The sequence below is a fragment of the Protomyctophum parallelum genome (assembly GCF_964188405.1).
Source record: "Protomyctophum parallelum genome assembly, chromosome: 1".
NCBI lineage: Eukaryota > Metazoa > Chordata > Actinopteri > Myctophiformes > Myctophidae > Protomyctophum > Protomyctophum parallelum.
The window spans coordinates 72706251-72723160 of record NC_139697.1 but is presented as its reverse complement, the minus strand read 5'-3'; the positions used below and the strand labels follow the sequence as shown (position 1 = coordinate 72723160).

The 16910-nt window shown below is 41.2% G+C and overlaps 1 protein-coding gene across 1 annotated transcript in view; it reads left to right on the top strand.

Annotated features, from left to right (window-relative positions):
- Positions 1-15057, top strand: part of rabep1 (rabaptin, RAB GTPase binding effector protein 1) — a 30803-nt gene extending 15746 nt beyond the window's left edge. The window contains exons 8-18 of the mRNA XM_083786902.1: positions 45-161; positions 799-1266; positions 3190-3294; positions 4507-4623; positions 5624-5722; positions 6445-6585; positions 6913-7102; positions 8928-8983; positions 9713-9811; positions 10591-10707; positions 13393-15057. Of these exons, the coding sequence (XP_083643028.1) occupies positions 45-161; positions 799-1266; positions 3190-3294; positions 4507-4623; positions 5624-5722; positions 6445-6585; positions 6913-7102; positions 8928-8983; positions 9713-9811; positions 10591-10707; positions 13393-13494 (1611 nt within the window). The 3' untranslated portion in view covers positions 13495-15057. The remainder of the gene's footprint in view (positions 1-44; positions 162-798; positions 1267-3189; positions 3295-4506; positions 4624-5623; positions 5723-6444; positions 6586-6912; positions 7103-8927; positions 8984-9712; positions 9812-10590; positions 10708-13392) is intronic.
- The last annotated feature ends 1853 nt before the right edge of the window (positions 15058-16910 follow it).

Below are 16910 nucleotides of genomic sequence, written 5' to 3'. Positions count from 1 at the left end.
AATGTAAGGTTTACTACAAAACTATTTTATTTTTCCCATTCTAGGAGGAAGACGAGAAAGAAAGATTAGAGGCAGAGCAAGTCAAGGAATTGGAAGAAGATTCCAGGGGAGATCACACTGAGCCTTTGGATGATTTATTTCTGGGGCTAAGTGTTGAAGAGGTACGGAGGAGGACATGCCATTTCACTACCTTCCTCCAAAGATCTTTGTATGCTTATCGCATCTTACATCATATTATGCTGGACACTGTTTCTTCATTCTCATAAGTAACATTGTTGTCTTCAGAGAAAGCCAAGGTGACACCTTCACTTGTGGCCTCAGGTATTGCATGTGCCTTAATCAATAGCATCAGAATGTAGTATTTCCGCTGGTTATAAGTCAATCGGCAAAATATTAATCTTTCAAGAAAGCATGCTGTGAATGTTGTAAACTCAACCATTGCTGGATGTTTTAGCATTTTGCACTTTCCTGATTCATTTTACCCGTATCATTTTAAAAACGTTTTATTTTTAGTAATGTATAGCACTGGTTTGCAACATAGTGTCCTCGGACCCCCAAGGGTCCTAGGTTGTTAAGGGGGTCCCCAGCTAAATAATTAGGAGGTTCCAAATGAACCTTATCTTATGTACAGATTTGTACACATTAAGTTAAATAAACAGAGGATTTTACAGTGTAGATCAGAGTCCCAGAGGTACAAATCTTATCAAATGGGGTTCCCCGGCCTAATGCATATGAAATCGGCTGTCCTTGGAATTTCAAATGTTGGGAATCACTGAAGGCCCCTTGTTTCTCTCTCAGGTCCACGCCAACCACAGCGCCCATGGCTCCATGCACTCATTAGACACAGAGGTGGTGGCTGGTGGACCCATGGACCCCTACAAAGACAGCCTGCGGCGGGTTCAGTCCACAGACAGCTTGGGTTCCACCTCCTTGCTGGGGGCCCCACAGGGCCTCGGGGGACACAGCTACAAAGCCAAGTCGGCCGGCCACCTTGACGAGTCGGACTTTGGACCCCTTGTGGGGGCAGACTGCGGGGCCTTGGAGGGCTTCGGCAGCGACTCGATGTCGGTCAGCTCCATCAAGCTGACGTCTAGCCACTTCCTGCTCACCAAGGACCAGGAGAAGGCCATAAAGGCGATGACGCCCGAACAGGAGGAGACGGCGTCGCTGCTGTCCAGCATTTCCCACGCACCCGACAATGCATACCTGCCGCCGGGTGGCTACCGGCTGGTCAGCGATAGCGAGTGGAACCTGCTCCAGCAAGAGGTGTTTAAATAAGTCGTTTGAACAGTTTCAATATGTATAGGAGGGGTTTATGGTCGGTGGCAGTGGCAGTAGCTCAGGAGGTTAGAGCAGCCATCTGTCTGGGAACTGGAAGGTCCCCTATTAATTTGACACCGCCACCACAGCTTCGAGTCCCTGAGCTAAGACACTGAGCGGTGATACGAACAGGGCGGACAACAGGCCCATTATTTGGGTGGGTCTCGTTTGTATTATATAATCACGGGTGACGTGACGACGGATTGGTGTATGCATCTGATTATTCACAAGGCAGAGCGTGCGCACGTTGTCAAAATTGGACCTGTGCAGGACGCTACAAATACCCCTTATTGAAGGTTAAATATAAATTATGGGAAATGGTAGCTATATTTGTGCAAATTAACGTTATGCTGTACAGTAGTATTTTGTATACCGGGCAGCACATCTAAGAGAAGTGATGAAATATAAATATTTAAGTGCTAATACAATATATTTAGAATTGTAATGGCTTGTCCCTGGATAGCTTAAATCGAAATAGAAAGTGGTTTAATGTCAAACAAAATCTTACATACGGTGGTTTAATTGGTAGAGAGGTTATACTGAGGACACTGATAAAAGAATGACCTGAAGTATTGAATGCATGAAGGGTAATTTTTAAAGCCAGCTGTACAGAATAATGAAATGAAAAGAAAGTTGGCAAGTGATAAAACAAATTCATGCCTTGAGCAGTATTAAAAAATTCAACTTACCGGTACCTTACCTTAGATTATTAGCTTTCTTTTTTATGATTAATATTTGTTATTGTTTTTCAATATACAGGTATTTGCAATAATAATATACAGTTTTGCAATAATGTAGAAACAAATACCTAAAGCAGAATAAAAGAGAGAAACGGAACACAAAAGTAAACGATAAAAAAAAACGAAACAAAGAAATATGAAAATAATAAGCGATGGTTATTTAGGCAAATTCAAGTACAGTTCATATAATAGTCTGCTCAGTTCACAATTGGACAGTGACTCCAGTGTGCGCCTCCCATTTATCCCATTTTAACAGATAGTTGTCTACTTTCTTAAGAAGCTTGAAAGACTGCGCTGCTACCTGACCAAGTTGACTAAACCAAACATTCACAGAGGGGGCAGAAGGAGCCCTCCATTCACACATAATAAGTTTACGACCCAGCATTAGCGCTGTTTGAGCCCACCCAGCATCATAGGGTGTCAGGTCGTCAAGGGAACTGGGATCACCTAGAATCCACATATTTGGGGAGAATGAGATCTTACATACCAAGATACGCTCGATGTGATCGCGAATCTCCTCCCAATAATCGCGTATTAAAGGGCAGTCCCACAGCATGTATATGAGAGTGCCCTCCTGCCACTTCCAGCAGATTATTTGCTTTCTCATGTTCCCGTTTGTTACAGAGCCCAGGCCTACAAAATATCAATGCTATTTCTCCAGAACATACTTAAATATTTGTGTTTTAAGCTAGGTGTATTAACTTTAACAGAAGCACAGGCCTGTATGAGTCAAACTGATTTGTAACTAATGAAAGGCCACTGTTCAGGTGGTATAAATGTTTTATTACTGTTTTATATGAAAACTAAGTTCAACTTAATTGCTTGCCGGTGTCGTGATTGGTGAAAATAGCCAATCTACAAGCCAGGTATGGGACGATAATCGTTCACAATAATCAGCTTTTGATGAATTCGCTTCTGTTGAGCTGCAAATTCAGTACCGCTTTGAAACCCTGATTATCGCAATAATATCGTTTAATGCAATTATTGTTTTTGCCATAATAATCGTGGCGTGTATTTTTCCTATCGTCCCATGATATCCCTGCTACAAGCTCACGTTGTCCCATGATATTCCTACTACAAGCTCATGTTGTCCATTGCAAAGCATTAACCTCAGTGGTCATGTGACTAGGTGAAGAACGCAGGCAGGAAGCTCGGCCGGCGCTGTGACATGTGCTCCAACTACGAGAAACAGCTGCAGGTCATCCAAGGACAGGAGGCCGACACACGAGATCAGGTGATTGACTCTACGCCAGCCAGAGTTATATTGGGACTTGTGTTGTTGTTGTACCTTTTAGATTTTTCGAAACATTAACAAATTAGCAGATGTACTAGCTCGCGCTATGAGCTTGCATGTCTGCAGTTTTTGAACAGCCAACGCTAAAGTCTAAAATCACACGGACCCTTTCCGGGTTTTAATGGGTTAAAACTATTTCCTTTTTCGCAGAAGCATTCTAAGTGGAATGGTTGACATTTTCAGCCTGTTGGGATTTCAGTGACTCAGAGCTGTTCCACCGTGACCAACTTTGATTGCACTGTAAATTAGAATTTGAACCGTAGCCTGTCAAAATGCCCTGTATTGTTTAGAGAAAATGAAAATTAGAACCGATACTTCTTGTCACTTTTATTTTATGCAGTGGTGCAAGAGGTAAACTAGTTAAATGTCTGCATTCAATATCTTAAGGCAAAGTTCAAAAGTACTTCCATAAAAATGTTAAGGCATGGTCTTAAGGCAAGCTGGACTACGTGCCCATTCTAGCCATTCGCTCAGTGGGAAACACTTTTACGTTTTGTTTTTAAATGTCTCTCCCAGGTGAAAACACGTGTTTTACATGTCTCTCCCAGGTGAAAACACTGGGACCCACAACACCAGAGGGAGTGCAACAAACCATGTACAACCCAGATTCGGCACAAACAAGGGACTAAATTATTTTCGCTCCTATGCCACCAAAATGTGGAACGCCCTACCAACAGTCATTAAGACATGTGAATCCCTTGACTCCTTCAAAACCGCTCTCAAAGGGCACCTACGGATGGCTGCAATTCGAAACTGGCCTCTGTAAAATCTGAATTCCCCCCCACCCCCCCCACCCCATTTTCCCTCACTGTATATTGTATCTTTTCCCTTTTTTGCTTCCCATATGATGAATTTAGCTACATAGAAATGTCTATTTGTATGTCTCTAAATGTTTGTATGTCTTTAAATGTTTTGATGAATTGAACAATGTGGACCCTGTTGTAAACAAGTGTAATGCTTAATTGGGTCGTCCACTCACAGTTGACAGTCTTTGTATTGAGTTTGTGCTTAAAATGTACTGTAAATTCTACAAACTGTTAATAAATATTTCAATCAATCAATCAAATTGTTTTAAAGGTCTCTCCCAGGTGAAAAGACTTGTTTTAAATGTCTCTCCTAGGTGAAAACACTTGTTTTAAATGTCTCTCCCAGGTGAAAAAGCTTCAGGTGATGCTGCGTCAGGCCAATGACCAGTTAGAAAGAACGATGGCTGAGAAACAGGAGTTGGAAGACTCTGTGAAGTTGGTCAATGAGGAAACCACTGCCAAGGTCTGGACACACACACACACAGTCACACACACACACACACACACACACACACACACACACACATACATACATGCGTCACATCACTTTAGCTTGTAGATCAGTTATTTTTGGCAAGTGACACGATTGAGCAATGTTATAACCCTTTATTGCCACAATATAGTCTCATTGCCCAGCTCATTGCAAAGTTAGATTTTCACACAATAGTCTTTTTGTCCTTGCCTGGCAAAACAGATCTGCCACACAGCTAGGTTCATATGGTAAGAATTTGATTCATTCCGATTGTATGACCTATTGGATGGTACATTATTTGAGTGCCTACATTGGCAGCTGATATTTCCAAAGCTACAGGTCGTACCTACCTGAATCAGATAAGCGAATTGACCCTTGATTACTTGAATGAAAAGAATGGTGTTCTAATCGGACCAATATAAGTCTTATCATTACTGACCCCAGGTCTGCTGGACTGGAATATCTTATTTAGTCAACAGTACTGTACACTGTACAGTATGTATGGTTGCAGGATTGCAACCATAGCCTCAGAGTACTTCATTCTGTTAACCCTAATAGTATGTATAGAGTTCCATAATCTAAAATGTTTTTAACTTACCGGTAACTAATTTCAAAATTAGTGTGGCTTTGTTCGATGTTAGTTTCTGTCAGTATGAATAATGAATCACTGTTGATGGTTGTTTATTTTAAGTAAAATGACTGAATTAATGTGCAATTAAGTAAGACAAGGTTGTGATTGTGAATTAATTAATTAAAGTATAAATGTTCAATAAGCCTCTGCCTAACCCAACATTCAGTCAGACAAGTAATAAATCGCAGCATAACTCGATGCTTTATAGAAAACCACAGCTATGCCACAAGGAATGTTCCACCTCTGTCAAGTTATCAGTTAATAAACTGATAACTTGACATGTGTTGGCTACTTGATTCATATTTGGAGAGCTTTCTGTTATTGTGTTTTTGAGATGGTTGTTTCTGTGATGTTTCCTAGGTATCTGCCCTCATGCAGAGAGTCCAGGAGTCAGAGACACTGCTCAGCACACTGCAACAGGCTTTCAGTCAAGCTAAGAGACACACGCAAGAACAAATGGTGAGCAGTCCCACATTACCTGTCCACATCTCCACCATGGACTTATAAAGGATAGAAAGCGGACCGGGAGCGACAGCCTTCATTTCAATGGAAGTTGCTCAGTGGAGCTTTGAACGCTCGACCTCCGCATTTGCCAACCAACTTTTGGTTGGCAAATGCGGAAGTGCTAACAAGCGCTCAATGTTAAACCCCAGCTGCACGGGGTTTCGCACGGGCTGCCTGCAGTTCCATTTTTGACCACTACCTGCCGCTCTGGAGGCTTGATCTCCACCAGAACAAAATAAATCCTGCTCAAAATAATGTGATCTGACAAAACATTTGGATGTTCCTCCAACTGTATATATATATATATATATATATATATATATATATATATATATATATATATATATATATTTTTTTTTAAATATATTCAAAATAGTTTGTTACAAACTCGCAACTCGTTATTTTCACTATTATTGAAACAGGGCTTAAGTGGTTAATTCATAATGTATACGTTTGGGTCACAGTAGACACCAAATTTGTCTTCTGGGTATCTCGAGCTGACAAAGTTTGCGTACTCCCAGTCAGTTCAATTGCATGTCGGCCTCCCCAAAAAGCGTTTAATTTCCCTGTGAATTCCTGTCCAGTTGGTATAGCCTGGCTGGTTTCATTGTCCATGAATTATAAAAGGGGGCAGCAAACCGTGACACATGACTGGACTCTGTTGCTCGTCACGCTAGGCGGTGCTGTTGCGGTCCAGGGAGCAGGTAGCGGACGAGCTGAGCCGCTTACAGAGGGACAACGACAGCCTGCAGGGCAAACACAGACTGCACACAGAACTCCAACAGCAGGAGGACTTCCACATGCCCGCTAGCACACAAGTAGGTCAACTGCTCTACTGACTCTGTGTCACACGTTTTAGATTGTTGTCACGGTGTTCTCGTTAGAGTTGACGCGTCGCCTTTCATTCCGCTAATAATCAATTTGTTTAACCCGTTTAAGACCTGAGGCCAGATATACAAGTTTGCATCTCTGCTATTTTTTAACGCTAAAATCTGAAATGACACGGATGCTTTCGCGGTTTTAATTGGTTAATATAATAGCGAACAATCCATCTTTTATCACCAATTTTCAGTAGAAAACTAGAAATACAACATTTTGTGACAGCCCAGTTCAGCGAAAACAAAACGTGTGCACTGTCCCGCCAGGACCTCCACGTGTTGGTGGTGCAGCTTCGAGAGGACGTGGTGGCGGTTCGGACGGCCGCAGACCACCTCGAGGAGAAGCTGAAGGCAGAGATCCTGTTCCTGAAGGAGCAGCTCCAGGCAGAGCAGTGTCTGAAGGAGAACCTGGAGGACACCCTGCAGTTGGAGATAGAAGGCTGTAAGGAGGAGATAGGTGAGTTGTCTGTCCACCACCATCTGTGTACTCACTCCACTGAAACTATGAGTCATCCCAGAGGGTTCCAGGATGTAGACCAGTGTGTTATGTTGTACTTGTACTTGTTGTGTTGCTGTTCAGTTATGTTTTACTTGTTGCCCAAATTCTATTTAGATTATCCATTTCCAGCATTAATTCATAGTACAAGAACATCTTCCTGAATCTTATTGTTCAAGCCTCAAGGTGGCCAGAACAGTTCTCTGCTTCCTGAACAGTTCACATCTGTGTTCAACAGAGTGACATTGCCTTTATGTTCACCCTTTCTGGATATAGTTCCTTTTTTTCTTATTCATATCCGTGTTTCTATTCTTCTTTCTTCTCCATTGATAACTGTTGTTCAGACATCTTGGAAGGTATGTTCACTGTGTGTATGATAATAGCTGTCAGACCCTACTAATCGTATGAGGCCTAAAAATGCTTAGATCACTCACTCCTCAAATGCCGTCTTTTCCTATACATGAGGCAGTAGCAGCGTTTCACTAGGTAGATATTTTTAGACAATTCTGCAGCATAATTGCCCAATTAAGCACTACTTCAGAACAGGCCATGGTGTGTCACATCTAAGGGCCGTTAGTCATTATATCGTATCGTTGCCTTTTATCTCTATATTTTAAAAATGTTTATTTTTTCTCCTTTTTTTAATGAATGCCCTACTTTGTAATACAATCCTGAAAAAAATAAAAGGTTTCCACCCGACAGAAACCATATCACATCTAAGGGGTGTTGGTCGGCCTGAAGGTTTAAAGACCATCCTAGATGGATTATAAACCTTATAAACCTTATAAACCTGAAGGTTTAAAGACCATCCTAGATGGATTATAAACCTTCCAATATCCACACTGTTACTGTCACTGATTTAACTGTTACTGTCACTGATTTGAAGGTTTAAAGACCATCCTAGATGGATTATAAACCTTCCAATATCCAGACTGTTACTGTCACTGATTTGACTGTTACTGTCACTGATTTGAAGGTTTAAAGACCATCCTAGATGGATTATAAACCTTCCAATATCCACACTGTTACTGTCACTGATTTCGGTCCACATACAAAGTAAAACAAATGTCAAACAAGGCATTGCTGAATCAAGTTTTCTGTCACAGCAAATGTTTTCAGTTAGTAATAGTATCCTAACAGTTTTCCGTAGCCACGGAATTACCTAGAACTAGTAGATATTAGGCTTCGATAGCTCATAGCTACATCTTGTGGTTATTATAACACCTCTATCGTATTGCGTGATTTGACCAACCCTTTTGATAGTTTGAAACTTTACTCAAAGCTGCTTGTGTTTTTGGTGCTTTTATGGAATAGCATGTGTGTGTGGTGTCACAGGATTTTGCACCCTATAGCTCTAAGTGCTTTGGCACAGTACTGTCTATGTTGCTTAGTGTGAACGTAGTTCTGGCGTGGCGTATGTTTGAATTTCTACTTTATTAACACTCGATGGCTCAGTCTGTTTTAGTCTTAATAGCTTTTTGGGGTTTGACATGTAGATTGTCTTCCCCGTCTCTTATGTTTATATTCTTCCATCTGTCTAGTCACTCTAGTGTCTATCTTTCTCTTTCTCCCCCTCACTCACAGAATCACACCCTATTGATATGAGCAAAGCAGCTTCTTTCTGCTTAACCCCTTCCACCCCCCCCCCCCCCCCCCCGCGCCCATATGGCACAGTTTTGATACGTTGTTCGTAAATCAACACAGTTTTCACAGGAGTCTGCAGTGCATGAATAGAGAGCATGTGTGTGTGAGTGGTAACCAGTTGTCATGATGCTTATTCCTACAGCGTCGTTCTCCAGTCTGAAGACAGAATTACAACGAGTAAAGACAGAGAAGGAACAGGTATTTACTCTTTATTTATATTACGTAGGGTAATATGATATTACACTGCATTACCTCGCACAACGACTCCATCTCACAGTTATTTACTTTTTTATTTATTCAAGCTTTAAATTCTTTAGGAGGCATCAGAGAAATATGTTTTTCCACTTTTAAATATTTTGCCTCAGCTAATACACAATGCAAATACAATACAAACTTAGTGTAAATTTAGTGTACAAAATGGAACCAAATTGGACCCCTATGAGTTCATTTGGTTCCATTTCTACACTCGGCATTATAGGCCATTTTGCTATGAATACTGGTGTACCTTGAGAGCTTCTGACTCTGGTTTGCCGTGGGCACATAATGTTTCAAAGTCAGCGGTGTAGACTAGAGAATGGGGCTTAAAACCGGCACGGGACATGTTTTGCATAGTCTCTGCCGTAGAGAAGATGAAAAGCCTGTGGTGGAGGTTTAGAAGCCTCATTGCACACCGTCTGGGGGACAAAGTGACTTTGTGACTCAAACGGGATAGAGGAGCTGTGCAAAATTGCAAATCAACTCATTCGTCTACAACACGGAATGGTCCCACGTTGTCATGATGATGATCGATATGACATGCTGTTGTGGTACAACAAAGTATATTATAGGGCTTAAGTGGTTAAGAAAATATCCACCCACTCTGTTGTTTTGTTACAAATGAAATGGAAGCATGCGCGTTCTAAGCTTTGATGGTGTTTTGCTTTCCAGTTGGAGACCAGCCTGGCAGAGAGGAGTGTAGCACTGAACAGTCTGGAGGCTGGCAGGACTAGTCTGGATAAACGGCTCAGGGATCTCACCACTACCAAGGTCAGCGCTTGTACACGTAGCTACGACCATAATATGTCTCTATCGCGTCACATTTTCTATACATGTAGTCTCGGGGCCCGCATGCGCTTTGTTTTATGGAAAAAAAAGAATCCTGGGCGAGCCCAGCAGGAAAAGTTGCGCACCGATAACGGTGCAGAGGGGCGTCGCAACAAATTTGGTGACGTCGGTGTTCTCCACTGCGTTCTACTGGGGAGTGGAGGAGGAGGCGTGCAGTGGGAGAGCTTAAAATAAATTCTAGGTTGTAGCGTTTGAATGCAATTCAACTGCGTACAGCCAGGTGCATTATTAACTAAAATCAGACTTTTTTTTCTTTATGCCTGTTGAAGGTTATATATCATTACTGTATCTACTTAGAACTGGAGAGATTGATTTCAACACACACGTGCGTGCGTGCGTGCGTGTGTGTGCGTGTGTCCTTCCGTTCGTCCGTGTCTGTCTCTTTTATTAGGTCATCTCTTTCACAAGGGAGCCCTGGCCAAGAAAGCAATGAAGCAGGGATTTCAACACAACATACAATAAAACACAGAAAAAATACAAACGACAATAATACTAACTCAAGTAAAACGGCATCAGACCTCAGTTTTCTAAGTCTGTACTGAACTTTTAAAATCCCTCAAAGGGATGAAATGCTGCAGTTTAATGTCATTCTGGAGCCGACTCCAAAAACTAAACTAAAAGCCATCCTCCCAAATTCCGTTTGTGTGTGTTCATGTTCATGTTCATTTTGCTTGTCTCTCCATCTGTGTGCCTGGACCCAGAGTGTGCTCGAGAGCCAAGCGTTGGAGGAGAAGGACAAAGCCCAGCGGCTGCAGACAGAGTTAGACGTCAGTGAACAGGTGCAGAAGGACTTTGTCAAGCTTTCTCAGACTCTGCAGGTAAGCACTAAGCAGGTCTTTGGCCATAAACTAAAACAGTGGTTCTAATAATAAATCATTAAGGCAATACAGGGCCAGGCAGTCATGTCTCATGACTCATCATCAATCAAAACAATCAATTACAAAATACAATACACAAAACAATCACAGTAAATCACAAAGAGTTAAAGAAACCAGTTGAAACATTACTAATCCCACAACAAACCACGGGAAGTTGAAAGTTATTCATTATCAAAAACAGTTAACAATACCAATTCCTCATTTAACCCCTTCTGGAACTCTGTATTAGGAAACGAATCTCTTTGTAAAAGTATCCAGTCTCTATGTATGAACTCTTTTCCAGGGGTTCACAATCTCTATGCCCTAAAAATACATAACTCATGTATGCACAGAGTTTCCCAAATATTAAAATACATACCTCATGTATGCACAGAGTTTCCCAAATATTAAAATACATACCTCATGTATGCACCGCGTTTCCCAAATATTAAAATACATACCTCATGTATGCACAGTTTCCCAAATATTTTGAACTGAAACAGTCCCTGAACATCCGTCAGATGCATTTCCCCTGTATAGGATATTTTTCCGACCAATCACAACACTTGTTTCATTCACGGAGAATGTAAACTGATTTGTAAAGCATCAACGTGATGCGGTACCTCCGCCAAAATCCCGCAACTTCCACCCCCAAAAATGATAGCGTCTACACAGTGTAGGTCTTGCCCAACGTGAATCTCTATTAGCTTGGATTCCCCTTCGATGATGTCACTGGTAGGCAGGTTTCTGAACTGTCCAAAGCCCTCCTCTGAGACACAGACAGTGTGCAAAAATGGTACCATATTAAAATGAGGATTAGGCATTAGTGAGGACCAATTATATGAAAATAGGTTGAAAATGGCTGAAGTGGTCCTTTATGCTTACCAGGCATGTTTTGTATTTTTTACAGGCCTAATATATCCAGTTAAAACAATTAAGTTACTATTTGCTGCTCTCTAGTGGTCAGAAATTGCTCTGTGTACTGTATACCTGTGTCTGTTCTGCTTAATTTTCCCATAGATTTGTTTGATTGGTCGTTTTTAGGAAATGGGGGGAACAAATGTGTGTCCGTGGATCCAGGGTAGTTATTATTTATTTTCAAAATTTGTATCCCACGATCTTTGTAATAAACTTTTTCACCCGGTGCCAATGCCTAAGCTGTAACCTGGGGAGGGCCCCGAACTGAGCTCATGCTTCCTTCAATGCATGAGGAGTGAGCAGGCCGCTTCTTATCACCTGACAGGGGGAGTTTCCCCGGCAGGACGTAGCCATAGCACGTGGAAGGAACACGTTATTTCAACCAGTTCCTCCTTTACCCTAGACTCCTAGATCATGCGCCCCGGTTGACAAAGGGGAGGCAGTATAGAGACCAGGTTATTACTGCATGTATTTTGTGAGGGTATCTACTCTAGGGCAGTGGTTCCCAAACTCTTTTATGTCAAGGACCCCCAAATTGATTTATTAGCCCGTGGACCCCCATTTGAAAAGATATTAAAAATTAAAATGTTAAAGCCATTAAATGAGGGTCCATAATAATAAGATTTTTATGGCTCTACCGCTCTAGCAGTCATTCTCAACCCGTTTAATTTCAAGGACACCCAGTTTGACATGCATTAGTCTACGGACCCCCATTTAATGGCATTTATATCTCTATAATCTATGTTAATTTAACTCTTGAGTGTGTACATTTGTACACTCTCAGAGTTACAGACCCAAAAGGGTCCATTTGGTTCCAAACTATCATTTACAGTAACTGGGGAGCCCCTGGAACTTCCTCAAGGACCCCTAGGGGTCCCCGGACCCCACTTTGGGAACCCATGTCATAAGCATCTCAATAGTGTGTGCCAAAGTGTGCATGCTCTATGCAAACATTATGCAAACCATGCCCCCATCGTTGTGATTTTTACATGATTTGACAGCAAGGCAGGTGTGCCAACAACTGCAGCCTTGAGGGCTTGTGAGGCGTGCCCGAGCGAGCCGCCAGCGGCCTCATGAGTTGGCAAACTGTGGTGGACAGAATGTGATCCGTCACCCTCTTCACATTTGCACGATAGTACTTGACAATGATTGTGCACTAATGTTAGTGGACAGCCAGCTACATAATGTAAACAGACTGGCTGCAAGTGGGTGCACGTCACTTCCACCCAGGCAAAGGGAGGACAACATAGCCAATAAAAGGATTGGCGTAGTTCCCGCTGGCCAAGTGGTCCAGGCGCATGCCACATATAGGCTGACAGCGTGTCGCGTATTTGAGTCCGGTTAATGACGACTTTTGCTGCATGTCTCTCCCCTTCTCTCTCTCTCTCTCTTTCCTGTCCATCTTCACTTGATACTATCAATAAAAAGGCAGAAAAGCAACAAAAAAAAAGAATCTTTAAAAAAAGATCGTTGTGAGCTTGTAGATCTGCCGTTTTCTGTATTTTTTTTAACATTTTGAAAATATTAGTAGTTTAGACTCTATAGTTTAGAGTACTATCTTTTACAATATAAGCACCCAAGAATTATAGTTATGTTTAAAATGTTGGACAACCTCCACCGGACATAGCCCCCCTGTGATCTTTAAACAAAATGAAACTGAAATTTAAAAAGTCCAAACTAAATAAAAAACGAATGAAAAATAACCTTTCTGTCCATCCGCGCCTCCAGGTACAGTTGGAGCGAATTAGACAGGCGGAGTCCTTGGACCGGATAAAAATCATCCTCAACGACACCAACTTGACTGACATCAATCAGCTCCCGGACACATGATGCTGCTAGACAGAGAACTGCAGCGTAAAGCCCTGCTTCCCCTTCATCCTTCGTCACTGGTCCCAGTAACCTTCTCTGCCTCCCCGCCCTCCCCCATAACCACTGTGGAAGGACGCGTCTGGAGGGAAAAAGGACAAGTCACGATTTTGAGGAGAACAAGGCCTTTTTCTGTACATTTAAGACTCTTGGAGACACCACGGATAGAATAATGAAGAACACTATTACTACTACAACTACTACTACTACTACTACTATGACAAATTGTAAATAACTAAGATAACTGTCTGCGACAGAAGGAGTGGAAGCATTGCCTTCCTGTGTCTGTCTCTGTCCCTTGTTTCTACTGTAGATATGACTGTATCTGTAATAGCTCAACCAAAAAAAAAAAGTTTGTCGTCTTCTAAAAAAGCACTTTTCATCTGCCTCCCTCTCTTCCCAGGTAAACAAACATTTTAATGCATACTTGTATGCATACATGCACACTTCCTCCACCGGTGGTACTGTATATGTTTCAGTTCTGATGGCAGATCTTAATCTTGTCCCATTGTCGGGGTGTGGTGGGGGTTATTTGCTTCATACTTTTTCTAACTCAAGTTTGTTCATTTCATCCTGTGGCAAAGCAATGGCAAAATGAAGGAAATTCGTGGGAAAGATTTGCACATAACTCTCCCAGGAAATAGTGGAACGTTGTGTGCATTGTCCATTTCTAAACGATCTGTGTTACTGTGTCCTGCGTTTCATCCTTGCTCTATAGCTACTGGACTAGGAACCTTTTTGAAAACTGAAGAAACATTAGCTAATGTTTTAGGGTTTTTCTTTTTCTTCCTCCTCCTGTTTTCATGAACTTTTTGACTTGTCAATGAACTAATTGGAACACTCAACCGGCACGGTATCACTCAAACTAAAGACATTGTTTACTGAGGTCAGGGCAATGTCATGGCATATGTAAATCCTGATGTATACTTGTATTGGTTGTGCCTGTTTATTATGCACAACCAATAGCCGATCTGCAATCTCACAATGTGTTACAGCATGACGTGTTGTAAGCTTGTAGATCTGTCATTTTTGGTGCCTGACAGCAACATGCAACTAAGTATAAATCAGGTTTAAGACAGTGTAATCCAACCAACCTTGGACAGCCTAAATAATCAGGCTGTCTTTTTGTAATCATACTTCTTAGTTTATGATGGTAGCTTATTAATTCCAACACTGACGTCACGTGACACTGACTCCCATGGCTGTTCTCTGCTTCAATAAAGCAAAAGATTTCTTAAACTCTAATGCGGACAGCTGGCTCAAACTTGTCTGATATTTAGAGCTCTTACTTAAAACATATTTTGCTACTTGCTTTGAGAACATCTTGGAAATCCCAAGGCAGGAATATATCCATCTTGTACGTTTGGCACTCAGTGGGAAGACCCATTTAAAGGAGGAATCATTCCAGAAATTAATACAGCCATGTGACTGAATACTGAAGATGCTCACTTATACAAAAGAAAAGAAAGCTCTGTGTGTGATTCTACTGAAAATAAAATTAACTAGTGATTGTAATAAAATCATATTGTTGGGAGAACCATAAGACAGTTGTCACTTCAATGAGGACTGATTGTTCCGTAGGTGCATTATTTACTTTTTCTTAGTGAATGATTAAAGCAAACCAATTTAACATTAGGGTGTCCAAGTTGTCAAATGCAAGAATAATCATGTATAGTATACACCGTTTTACTAAACTATAATACTTGCAAAACATCTACGTGGTCTGTAAGGGCAGCAGGCTATTCGAAATTAAGCACACAGCAAAAACATTGTTGCATTGCTAGTGAATTTCTGAGGATCTCGTGGGCAGTGGTGTGGGCACTCATTCCAGTTCTGCCACTAATGTGGCAGAACCAATTGTTCCTTCTTTGTGTGATATTTTCAGTGGTAAAAAAAAAGTACTCTCATTATTTACCTAAATAAAAGTATCAATCCTGGCAATGTAGAAATACTCAGAAATTCATAATGTACTTGAGTAAAAGTACAAAAGTATTGGCAGTGGCACAGAAATGTATTTAAAGGACCAAAAGTAAAAGCACTCGTGCAGAATGTCCCATTTAAAGTTTTCAAATGTATACAATGTAAGGCCCATTCTAAAAACGCCTTGTAAAACCTATCCCAGGTTTTCTGAAAACCTTCAAATTTGTGCTATCCATCCTGGCACTCCCTCGTGGCGCGAATGGTATGTATACAACCTTTTAACATTTGTTAACTTCGAGCTTGTCAATGCGTCGAGTTGGTGGTAGTTGTTTCCTGGAGTGTCTTTAAATTTAGTATGTTTAATCATAGGGCCCCATACCAGGTCAGATTTTCCCGGTGATCCCTTCAAATTGAATAGAGGGTATGCGTGTGACATCATCATACCCGGAAGTTATGCTGTAACGCCTACTGAGTGGCAAAAAACTACTTTCTGGCCTTGACAGCTCATACATCCAAACAGAAAATTCCTATTTGATTGCATTAAATAACTTTAAACAACATTAAATTAACTTTGTCACTCACTTTGCCACTCGATCTGCCTTTGACTTTATGCATGCCCATACCCTCTATAGAAGTTTCTCCAAATTTAGATACATCATGAGGTCTTTAAGCCATACAGATGCTTAAGGGTCAGTGTTGATTTCCACTCCAATAAAAACCATTATTTATCTTGCTAATAAAGAAATAAAAGGAAGATTCTGTTTTATACCCCTCCCGATAGGTTAGTGATCTGGTAGAACCCCAAACAACCCCATCTCTGCACATGGTGACAGCTCTGTGTTCCAGACTTCGGCAAGCTGTTTGAAATAGCAGTCCAATAGCCTTGTAGGCGGGGGACATGACCAGAACATGTGCGTCATGTTCGCTGGGGACATATGACATCTATTACAGGAATCTGTGATGTTGGCGTATATTTTTGAAAGTTTGAAATTAGTGAAATAAATACAGTGCACAGTTCATGTTCCCAATAATTAAGCCTTTCCCAGTCATGGGTATATGTCCAAAATGATGTCAATTAATGACTTGGGGATAGCATTTTTTTTAAACTACTATGATGGGTTTTTTTAAGTTAATCCATCATAGTAATTTTACTCATAATGTTTGCAAACATCAAAAATGTTTTCTCTCCGGGTATAATTTATTAAACAAAACACATGTCCAGGTGGGCATGGGACATCAGCCATCCAATCATGAGGCAGAACACATTTATCGGCTTCAAATAATGTTCCATTTACATTTTTCCATTCCTATTTTGTCTGCATTTTCTTTTTTTTCTCCTTCCTGTTGTTCTGCTTAAAATTAATTGAAATACACATTACACAATTTTATCCAATCAAAACAAATTGGAGGAAATTTATATATACAACATCTGCAATCCTCCTCCTGCTGCCTTGATGTTC